This window comes from Syzygium oleosum, unplaced genomic scaffold (assembly GCF_021117445.2).
Source record: "Syzygium oleosum isolate NSW1041296 unplaced genomic scaffold, Sole_v2.1 Sole_v2.14, whole genome shotgun sequence".
Taxonomy (NCBI): Eukaryota; Viridiplantae; Streptophyta; class Magnoliopsida; order Myrtales; family Myrtaceae; genus Syzygium; species Syzygium oleosum.
In genome coordinates, this window is record NW_026607498.1 from 6,757,592 (window position 1) to 6,769,344 (window position 11,753).

The 11,753-nt window shown below is 43.5% G+C and overlaps 1 protein-coding gene across 2 annotated transcripts; it reads left to right on the forward strand.

Annotated features, from left to right (window-relative positions):
- The first annotated feature begins 5,066 nt into the window (after positions 1-5,066).
- LOC115690023 (WAT1-related protein At4g19185-like) lies at positions 5,067-11,537 on the forward strand. Of its 2 annotated transcripts, none has more exons than XM_056317898.1 (8): positions 5,067-5,986; positions 6,352-6,414; positions 6,649-6,765; positions 6,921-7,206; positions 8,334-8,489; positions 10,147-10,298; positions 10,496-10,719; positions 10,823-11,117. In XM_056317898.1, exons 1-7 carry the CDS (start codon positions 5,775-5,777, stop codon positions 10,704-10,706), a joined length of 1,197 nt encoding a protein of 398 aa, XP_056173873.1. In that variant the 5' UTR covers positions 5,067-5,774; the 3' UTR covers positions 10,707-10,719; positions 10,823-11,117. The 2 variants fall into 2 exon arrangements, with proteins under 2 accessions (XP_056173873.1, XP_030472103.1); XM_030616243.2 differs by lacking the exon at positions 10,823-11,117 and adding an exon at positions 11,168-11,537 and having other exon boundaries at positions 5,072-5,986.
- The last annotated feature ends 216 nt before the right edge of the window (positions 11,538-11,753 follow it).

Here is an 11,753-nt window from a genome sequence, read left to right on the forward strand (position 1 = left end):
AAGATGGATGTTGGGCCGACCCACCTCTCTGCGAGCCCGAATCCCTCGTCGTTTTTGGGGCCAAAGCCCTGATATTTGATTGAAATCTATGCACCCACCTTCTATCTTCATTATTATTGTTGTTGATATTATTTGGGATAATGATACGAATAGTTTATGAACTTTCCATGAACTTTGAATCTTTTCGTTATGGTTTATGAACTTTAATCCAATGTATAATATGGTCCTCGAATTTTTAATTTGTGATATTCCAAATTTCAGTCCATTTTTGGGATTTATAAAACGTGTAATTCGTCAGTGTGCTTATAGTAAAATCTCGCCCGGGAACTGATCACTCCCGGTTATTATTTTACAGTTGAGGTTTCACTAGAATCGCACTCGATCGAATTTGGCCATTATTTAGACCCCGAACTTGGCAGTCGATTTTCGGGAGTTTCGGGACGAATTTAATTGGACAGTGTCGATATTATTGTGGCCAGCCTCGAGATTGCCGGGAATAGTGGAAAAGTGAAATTTTGGACCAGGTGCGGATTTGGACTAGTAGATCTCCCTCGTAGTGTATTCTGAGTTATTTTATTTTGGCCCTTTGCCCTATATTATTATTTGGGATTTTTCGTGGACTGTTAGATCTTTTTCCGAATTTGAATCGTGATCGTTAAATCGATTTTTAGTTTGAATCGTGTCCGTTGAATCGCATTCGAGTGCGCGGACTTTTTTTTCTCTCTCTTTCTCTCTCCTCCCCTTTTTCCCGCTCGCGTTCCCCCTGTCCCGTCTACTCTCTCTCTCTCTTTTCTCTCTCTCCCCTCTGTCGCGCCGAGCCCCAGACCTGCACGTTTCCTTTTCCCGTGCGTCTGCCCTCTCTCCTTCCTCTCTCTCTCTCTCTCTTTTTCCCCCTTGCATGCACACGTCCATCACGCATGCACGCACGCCCATTTCCCCCCCCTCTGACACCCCACCCCTCTCTCTCTCTCTCCTCTTCCTTCTTCTTCTTTCTTCTTCCTTCTTCCTTCTCTTCTCTTCTGCTCTTCTTCTTCAGTCTTCTTTCTTTCTCCCCCGACGAGCCTGCGTGTGGCCCTGCTCCGCCCAGCGCCGACCCAGCTCGCCAATCGCCGCTCGCCGGATCGACCTCCGCCGCTCGTCACCACCGCACACCATCCGACCGCCACCTCCGCCTAGCCGCCCCGACGCTGCCTTCCTCCTTCCCTCCGAGCGCGCGAGCTCCTTGCTTTCGGCCAGCAGCTCGACGAGTCCCGGCCACGTACTGCCCGCCAAAGCTCTTCCCAAAGATCGCCCCGACGCCCTGGGAGCGCCTACGCCGCCGCCGCCGAACGCCCCTAGCCGCGCCACCCGCCTCGGCCACCTTCCTCTTCTTCTTCCTTCGTTCCCATCGTCGTCGGGGAGCAGCTCGCCGCTGCCTGCCGACGTCGCTACCTCGTCCACCACCACCCGGCGTCCCTTCTGTTGTGAAATTTGAATGGCTTCGAATCAAAGAGCAATCAAGTCAAACTTTGAGGCGTGATATCACTTTCCTTAAGGATTTATTTGCCCCACAATGCTGCTAATGGTCACCGGCAAAAATCCTCCAAGATACAACAAAGTCTCAAATTGAGAATACTAGATAGCAATTCTAGTATTTCTCCAGGATCTCTCTAGGAAACAATTGAAAATGATGGCTGTAGTTTTTCAAAAGAAGACTTGAAAAATTTAATGAATTTCCTTCTTGCCAAAAAACTGACATATATAGAAATCGGTCTTCATAGGCAACTCTTCACGAAAGGTTGCAAAGCTAATAAAGATATTCCTTCGGAAGAAGTTGCAAATTGAACAAATGCAACCTTTCGGAAAAGGTTGAAAACTGAACAAGTATAATCTCCGAAAGTTGTCTTGAAAAGACACATGTAAAATTCGGAATAAAATAAAATAAAAAATATATATAAATAAAATTTCGAATTTTCATAATTTCGAAAATTATTTAATAAACAAAATGCAACCTTTCAATTAATAAAGATTAAGGAGATAACCTTACGAAATAAAATAAAAAATAAAGGGATTAGAGCTAATTAAACTGCGGCCGCGCAAGCGTGCTAAGTGCTAAGTGCGTCTAATAATCGCGCCAAAATCGCGCAATTATTCGCGCACCCGCACGCGGGTATTGTGTGGACTAGCACACACCCCGTTGTCTTCACTCTAAGGAGTAAGAAGACACTCACAGTTATAAAATGGCCCACTTACCCAAAACTTTCCTATGTGGGACAAAGGAAAAAGCATTGTTTTGTTTGTTTTACAAACAAACATCCAACACCTTCTGCCACTGACCACCGCCATGCCGCCCGAGCATCGCCGGCTCCGAGCCCTCACCGCCCCAGCTCTCTCTCTCCCTCGCCACCCCACTCCGGCCGACTCTCTTCTCTCCCTCCGAGCTAGTCGTCGGAGAGCCGCCCTGCTCGCCGCCGCGTCGCCGCCACCGCTAGCTGCCGGAGCAAGCCTGGCCCGACCAGCCACGGCCCGCGCCCGTTGCCCACGCCCGCGCCACGCCGCGCGCCGGCCGCGCGCCCGTGCCCGCGCCCGCGCCCGTGGCCGAGCCCGGTGACCGAGCCTTGTGCCCGTGGCCGAGGGCCGTGCCCATGGCCGAGCGCCGTGGCCGAGCCCCGCGCCCGTCGCGCCCTCGCCCGCGCCGAGTGAGACACTGTTCACTCGGGCCATTTTAGGCCCGAGCCGACTTTTCCCGGGCCAAAATCTAGTAAGTGGCTTCCTAAACCCTACCTAGTATTTTGGGTACTTTATTGACTTGTCTCGGGTTAGAACGGCTAGGGCGTGTTTTAATTTAATTATATTATGTTACAATTGCGCTATTTAAATTGGATTAAATGATATGCTTGACTCGGGTAATGGTGTGTGGCCGACTTGAACGTCGGGTTTGTGGACTGAGGTGGCGAATTGTGAATTGGACTGAGTTGTGAGTATGGGTTGTTTGATGCAATTGGCGTGAAATTGATTTAATTGATTGGCGTGTGCTTGCCTGTCGATTTTAAGCCCGGATTGATCGGAGGGCTACGGACTTGGGACGTGTTGACGGCGGTCCGTGTGAAGGCATGAATGGCCAATGTGCCAAATGGATTCGAGCTTGAGACGTGTTGACGGTGGCCCGTTAAAGGTGTGTTGGACCGGGACGTGTTTACGTCGGTCATTGGAATTTGAGCCCGGATTGATCGGAGGGCTACGGACTTGGGACGTGTTGACGGCGGTCCGTGAAAGGAAAGTGTGGCTTGGGACGTGTTGACGGCGAGCACTGGAATTGATTGAATGGTATGGCTTGGGACGTGTTGACGGCGGCCATTGGAATTGATCGAATTGTGAGGCTTGTGTGCTGTGAGAATGAATTTGAGGCGCAAGGCGCGAGTTGTGAGAAAGATGTTCGGACACGCATGTGATTTGAGTGTGACCGAATTGGTGGTTGAGCGTGTGACCGAATTGGGCTGGTTGAGCGTGTGGCCCGATTTGGTTGGTTGAGCGTGTGATTTAATTGACCAGGTTGAACGTGTGGTTGCTTGGGTGGAATTTGGTTAAGTGCGAGTGAGATTGCGTGTGCCGGGTGACCGTGATATGATGATGAACTATTCTTGCATTGTCATGTTTGGACTAATATGCAGGGTTGGCTCATGATTCGAGGGCAAGGTAAGTATAATGATGTGAACTCTATATGTTATGGGGTAGTTTGCTATGTACGACTTGTGCAGGTGCACGCATTGGCCTACGTGGGGTATAGGGGGTTCTTTATTGAGACTCATTCTCACGGTTATTATATAACCATTTCGGATCCGCGACCGTGAGTGATGGGAGACGCTGCAAGGGTATCTCGGAGATCGAGGACGGGTCGAGTGTCCCGTATTTTGAGTTTCCCCTTTTGTAGAGGAGTTAAGTTCGCGAACCATTGTCCCTTTTGATGAGCACTGTATGTATTTGCCAAGTGTTGGAATTACAGTTATTGTTTTGTGCTATTGTTACCCCTTGTCATTATTAATTGTCTGGGTTGTTTCTATTTGTTTCCGCGCGTGCCTAATCTCTGATGTTTGGGTTGGGTCGGCGACGTGCCTGGGACGTCGCATTCAATGATCGACCATCGAGGGATGATCGCGCGCTCGTAGAGTGTGGGGCGTGACATAATTTGTTCAATGCGGTCTCTAGACTTTTGGTATATATTCAAGTTAGTTTCCGAATGAAAATGTTTAGTGTCGTTCTTACACTAATTCAAGTTCAGGGACGGCATTTAACAATTTCATATAGTCCAATGACTAGATTGAACATGTATCAAAACTTTAGAGACTGTTGAGACAGAAATCTTTGTGTATTTCCATTAAGCTTAGTTGGGTATTTATATACTCAAGAGTACATTCTAGAAGATTTACTAGCAAGAAAAGAAATACGTAAAATAGAAAAACATTCTAACTTCCAAAGATAAGATTCCAAATCTTCCAAAATCAATAGCTTTATATTTGATAGATATATATTTGGTTGATAGGGGTCACATTAAATAATTAAGAGTTCAATGATCACATTACATGTTGGATCAAAGTTCATAGATCATTTGTGTCATTTTTCCTTATTATTTAGCAATCAGATATGTCCAGTTTCTTTATTTTTCCGACGTTACCTGGAAATTTATCTCGTCTATGTGTCATGTCTTCTATATTAATTGAAATCCTAAATTTGACGTCTCGAAACAAATGGGTAAATCGAAAAATGATAAGGTAACTACCCTAACGAGTCACCCGATATAATTTGATATTTATTACTCTATTCGCTACATACAATGACATTGTTTCACGACATTGCTTTCTTTCTTTCTAGGTCATGATTAAAGAAGTCTGAAAACTAATTTTGTCCGCGACGAATGGACGGACGACCCGTTCTCTCTCCCTCCTTCTATATATCCTAGAAGAAAACAAAATCATCCTCCCTCTTTTCTGGAGCTTCTTTTGCCGCCCTCGTCAATTATTGAAGCATGTGTTGTCCTCACACGCGCCCGTACACACTGTGCATGGCATCATCGGAGGATCGTCACTTTGCTCGACGAAAATATGTCATGCTGAAAATTTCAAAGAAAGCTTTTCACTTGATAAGGAGAAGGAGAGATTTTTCGGTGGAAAAGGAGAGATCTTTCGACTTTTACAAGGAACCAAGCGCAGAGCTCGTGAGGGGTACCGTTCAGTTGATGAGCAAGAACAACGTGGGACCTTGCACTCGGGTCTAAAGATGAAAGACTCAACTGCACAGAGGCAGAGAGAGAGAGAGCGTTAGGAGGCATGTAGTTGTCTTCACGTAGAAGCCGAGTATCTTTGGAGGTTGAGGAGGACCCGTTTTAGCTGAAAACTATGCGAAATCCGAAATGGGACCCGACCGAGCCGTAGGATGTAGGGATGATGATGACCATCAAACGAAGGAAAAGGACAAAACTTTAAAGAGAAGGGAGTTCTCGCTCACGAATTTAATGTCCATTGACTAGAAATGACTCGTTCCCAGTTGTTCCATCCGAAGGAATTCTGAGAACTTTCGTTGTTGTATCGACCCCCCCCCCTTGGAAACGGGGGAGATCCCAGATTCAAGCTCTCCTCGAGGGGCTCTCCTTTTGACCGTCCTCCAAGCAAGCATTCCACCAAGCACCGCCTACTCATCGTCCTCGACCCGCTAAGCGTTGGCGAAAAGTCTCGGTCTTTTTCTGTCAGATTTTGTGGCGCCTGCTTTGGAAGAGAGCCGGAGAGGGTGTGTGCGCGGAGATGGCGGCTCTAGGGAACGGGAATGCGATCGGAGGAGGAGGGGATGCGTGGAGGGCGCACGCGGCCCTGGTGATGGTGCAGCTCGGCTATGGAGGGTACCACGTGATCACCAAATTGGCCCTCAACGTCGGCGTCAATCAGCTCGTCTTCTGCGTCTTCCGGGACCTCCTCGCTCTCTCGATCCTCGCCCCCATCGCCTATGTCCGCGAGAAGTATCTCTCTCTCTCTCTCTCTCTCTCTGTATCAAATTTGCAATTGGTACGATTTGGGTTCTATCTTGCGACGTTATTGTGTGTGAATCTGATGGTTACGGCATGGAAAGGAATAGGCTTTTGGGTTTGAATCATCTTTTGCATCCCTGAAATGGTTAGTCTAAAGGTTAAATTTTTTTTTTTGGCACTGTGGAATATGTTGTCTTTGACTCTTTAATTTGGCCATAATCTGCTGTGTCTAACCAAATGCAGATATTAGTGCTTTTGGTGTTCTTCTGCTGTTAAAATAAGCCTTCAGAGTTTATCTGAGCAGATATTGACGTGTTTGTTAAACTGAAGTCGTGATTTTTCCCTTTGGTTTGCAGAAGGATGCGGCTTCCGATGACCAAACGCCTCCTCGTGTCTTTTTTCTTCTTGGGATTAACTGGGTATGTTCGCGATCTGCTTAACATGCTGTACATCAATTTGATCTTAGAAATATCTGACGGAGGGTGGGCACAAACTAGTAGCTTGATTTGTTCTCACTGAACTTACTTTTACTTGCTCATGGTATGGATGAGTATTACTCTCTTTCGAAGAATCCCTCCAATGAGAAAGATGAGATCGACCAGCTCTTTATGTTGAAATTTTGATAGTATGCCCTTTCTGTGAATTTTGGGCAGGATTTTTGGCAACCAGTTGTTGTTTCTTATTGGTCTTAGCTACACAAATCCAACTTATGCTGCTGCCATTCAGCCTGCCATTCCTGTCTTCACCTTCCTCTTCGCAGTAATGATGGGGTCAGTCTGAAAATCTCCTATCTTTTTGTGATTCTTCTAAATAGTGTGTATTTGCATGTGTGTATTACATGCTGTGTTGTTTCTTCAATCAGTTCTTTTATCAATATCAAAATGTATCACATTCTATATAAATAACAGATGAGTTTTTTGTGCAGTACAGAAACAGTGAATTTGCTTAGGATTGAGGGTCAGGCAAAGGTTGGAGGCACTCTTCTCTGCGTTTGTGGTGCAGTATTAATGGTTGTGTTTCGTGGCCCTGCTTTGATTGGATACAAGGAAGCAGATTTTGCTGCACACAGTGAAATTATGGCCAGAGGTCAACCGGAGCCTGCGGGATGGTTCTTATCCAGCTTCCTGGAGTTTGGGATTGAAGATTGGCACCTCGGGATTCTATGTTTGATAGGAAATTGCATGTGCATGGCTGCCTTTCTAGCTATTCAGGTATGGAGATTATGTAGTCTATATCTCTATTAGATTATGTTAGGGTGTTATGCTTCCATCATTCTACTAGCAGATTTCCTTGAAGTTCCTTCATTGCTAAAAGGCATAGCTACTGTGTGAGGAATATTTGGTCTATTACTTTCTCCCCAATTTGATTCTTTTCGCTTTAATAAGTCATTTGCTAGTCATCACTATGCAAGGCTTTAATATTTAAAACTTCGACTTTTTTCCCCATTTAGTTGCCACACGTCCTGACAAAGCATCATTAGTCTATTTCTTGAGGAGTGAATATCACAGTTTCTTGTTATTAGCATGTACTTAATGGTATGAACCTATAGCCTGATTAGGGAGGAGGCCGGTGGGAATGGACCTATCTCTCTCTCTCTCTCTTAAATCATTTTAAACGACACAGTTAGAAAGCTTAAATAGGTATAATACCTGTAAGAACTTGTATCATCTTTGTTGGATATCTATATAAACTTGTTAGTGGTGTTCTGTAACTTATTATTTTTGAACTCCATAGAAAGATATCTTTTTGAAACCACTAGTTTCAATCTTTTTTTTTCTTTTATATGTGGAGCGTTTCTTAGTCGTTAATGATATCGTGGAGTGATGTCCTATCCAAAGAAGATTGAATTAATATGGATTTATCTTGCTTGATTTTTCCTCGAAAAGAGGGATCAACGTTCTTTCTTCCTTTTCTGGGTGACCTAGATTATCAAGTTGGAAATGTCAATTGAGAAACTGCTTGCACGTTATGCTTATTTGCAAACAGCCTACTACTTGGTGAACTATGGTTGCCTGAACAAGATAGTCATGCTGCCGGTGTTATCTAACTAGGAGGCTGCATCATATCACTACATCAGGCAACAGTCTTATACATGCACTGAGCACAGATCTCTTGAAGCTACATTTCGAATCTTAAGAAGCATTGCACCTCGTGATACCCAATTTTCTTCAGGCTCTTTTTCTTAGTCTTTGTTGTATCATACTAAATGATACTCTTTTGCTTCATAGTAACGATTAAATTGTGTTGTTTTGGTCGGAATTATTTATATATATATATCAGAATATACTAGTAGAAATGCTGAATCAGTTGCTAATAGTTTAATGTGCAACTGTTTCAGGCTCCACTTTTAGCCAAATATCCTGCAAGCCTCTCCGTAACGGCATATTCATACTTCTTTGGTGCTGTATTTATGGTAACTGTAGCATTCTTCATGACAAGCGAGTCAACAGAATGGAGCCTGACACAATCGGAGCTTTTTGCCGTCATCTATGCTGTAAGTTCTGGAGACGTACTATACATTTGCTCATTGGTTCTGTGATCCTTGCATATCTAGGTGGGCAGTTGTAAGAGCTGTCTCACATGGGAGTCCTGCTTAACTGTAAATATAGCCTAGGAAAATTATCAACTTAGTCAAGTAACTTCATTTTGTTTTGCTAATCTAAGAATCAGGATAGGAAATAGATATGAAGAGTAAATTAGACAGAACACATATAACTTTGGTGTTGAACCGAATTCATTATCTAGAAAAGGACAGTGATGATTATAATTTGTCGCCTTGGCATTTTTTGCCAAAACCGTGACTCTGTTAAAAACTATTCAGTGCTGTTGTTGGTTGAGTATATGTGTTAAGAAAGATCAAGTAATGGCTGCTGTGTGTGTTAGAGGGGGAAATATGGCTGTCTGTGTTTCTTAGAGGGTTGAATATGCATTTTTGAGATTCCACTACCTAAGATTTCCTCTAGAAAGAATTTGAGGTTAGAGGTCTTTGTTGATAGATACAACTCTTGGTGGCATGAGTTGTATTGATCCGACTGTTTATTTTGCTAATAAATGGTGTTAACTTTTGTTAATCTTGATTTGTATTGTTCCGATTTAGTCCAATCAATGCAAATTTTTTTTTGGGGCTTGGGGGTGGGGAATAGAATGGGATGTGTATTTGAGCGAACCCTTGTATAGCCTAATTCTGGTTGTAGATGCAACAGTGGGTGAAATCAGCAGCTGTGAGCTTCTCAATGATTTCATTGTTGTGAGAATCCTGAGATAAGGTGTTGGATCCAGTGCTAGTTTGTGATTAGGAGTTATCATTAATGTGGGAGGAGCTGAGATCATTTAAAGTATTAATGATCTTGATTAGGAAGAGATTTATCTGATCCTGGAAAATGACTTTATCAGACGTAGGTACCTTATCTGTGAAGAAGCACTATGAGCTTACATAGTAGGAGGCCAAAATCCACGACTTGATACTTCAAAATAGTTTTGTGGAGAAGTTCCATTTCTTCTTGTCGTTTTGAGCGATACATACATGGGCTTTTTAATTTCAGCAGATCTTGGCGCATTAGTGCCTAGTCAGAGTTTTACAGCCCTTTCTTCTGTCGGTAGATTGAAGATATGAGAATAAAAGCTAAAAAAATGATTTGGTAGCATTAAAATGGAAAAGCTGGATTCAGTCAGAAGAGTTATGGAACATGAGAAGGTTCAGAATTTGTCTGGTAGGTTTGGTGGAGTATGTGTTGATGTGACTGGAATAATCTTTCCGTTTGGAAAGGCTTAAGATTGGTGAGTCTTTTGCTCACGGAAGAAACTAAATTGCTCACAGTTCAGATGAGCAAAAAGACAGGGTATGTGGAGAATGATATGCCAACCAGTCGAGAATTATTAAATCAGACTCTCTGCATACATTGCCAGTTGATCTTGGATTTGCGAGTTCGATGAAAAAAGTCGATTGGATAATTAGTTTAAGGAGAAAAAAAATATGGAAATTGCACAAAACCTGGAAAGCATGGTTGGCAGTTTCTCTTTATGTATTACAATTAGTGCAAAATGCGATATGGTTTAAATGCTGGTCTATCTGACAAGAACATTTTGTGTCCTGCAAAAATTATTTTTTAATTTCTCTTAAAGTACCTGTTATGATTAATATTCTTTTGTAGGGAGTAATTGCATCAGCCCTTAACTATGGACTGTTGACATGGTCAAATAAGATCCTTGGACCATCTCTGGTTGCTTTGTACAATCCACTTCAACCTGCTGCATCTGCCTTTCTGTCTAGAATATTCCTTGGGAGTCCTATTTATTTGGGGAGGTACTTTCTTCAATGGCAACCTTCGCAAATGATCACTTTTTGACATATGATGTGATTTCACAGTATTTGTGGCTCTCTTGCTTAATAGATGTATGCTTCTTTTGTTCAAGTTTTATTGGTCCATGTTTCGTTAAAATTGCACTTTAACTTTCTATTATGAAAACAAAGCTGACTTTGTTCAATATGTCGGTGAGCAGCATCTTAGGAGGAGCCCTTATTATTGGGGGACTTTATGTGGTCACCTGGGCATCCTACAGAGAAACACAGGCCGTGATTGGGATTCTTCCTCACGTCGCTCGATCATCAGAATCGCCAGTTCACAATGATGGCCCTATTAACAAGTTATCTGACCAGAGAGGACTCATTTTCTCAGGATCTTCTACATCATTACGCAAAGCTTTGGATTGATCTCAGACGTCAGGTATCGTTTGTGGCTAGATAGAGTAGCATCATTCGTGTTGTTTATATCCATGCTAGACTTTGTTATGGGGACTATATATTGACTCCAATACATTCTGTCACAGAAAAAATCATTGAGTTTTTCCTCGTGTTTTTAGCATGGCTTATTTGAGGTGGTTGTTGAAGTATGTTGAAGTCTTGAGTGATGGACGTTAGGGTGTCAAAAACTCCACTAGTTCAGGTCCATGTGGACTAAAATGACATGATACGTCAGATCAGCGGGTGTCACTCCAGACCCACCTTATCTGATGTCTCAGATCTATCCAGTCCACATGGACCGCATCTAGAGAATTCGTACTTCTGTTTTTGGTGAGTTCATAAGTATTAAGCCAAGATCGAAGGTGGCCTAGTTTTTTCTTCCTTTCTCTTTGCATTCTAATTGTTGTCCTGAATCCTGATATCTCCAGCAGGGACGTCGTTGTCAGCAACAGCCTTACAGATTTTCTAGATGAAGTACGTATACGAAGTCCCGGGACATTTTAGTTGAACTTTGGAAAAGGCTCCCCTTGAACCTGTTGATCCTGCTAGTGGTGCCCTGCCTACTACCTGTTGCTCTATATGAACATGTTTGGTGGAAGGAATTGGAGGCTGAATAGAATGCAGAGCTGGAGTGCCCGTCGCAATTTCTGCGTTGGGGAAGGGGGGGAACTTTTGGAGGAGGCTATCATTAGGTTACATATGTTATGCCGAGAAACTAGTTGTTGGAAAACATGTTTCTTATCCGTTTGGCATTGTTGAAGAAGACGAGAGAAATAAAAATCGTGCTTAAATTCTAGAAAATGATTCGTGTTTCTTAAAAGCAGAAATTGCTTTTCGAAACAGGATTCGTGATTCAAAGCCAGAACTATACTGTTCCCCTGGTGCAGATCCTTAGGGTCTGACCTTTGGACCCGGCACTAACTAGACCTGATCATAGGCTTGTCGGACCACCCGCTCTAGGACCTATATGGTTGGCTTGGGCACAGGTTAGGTATAAGGCCCGATACATCTCGTTCA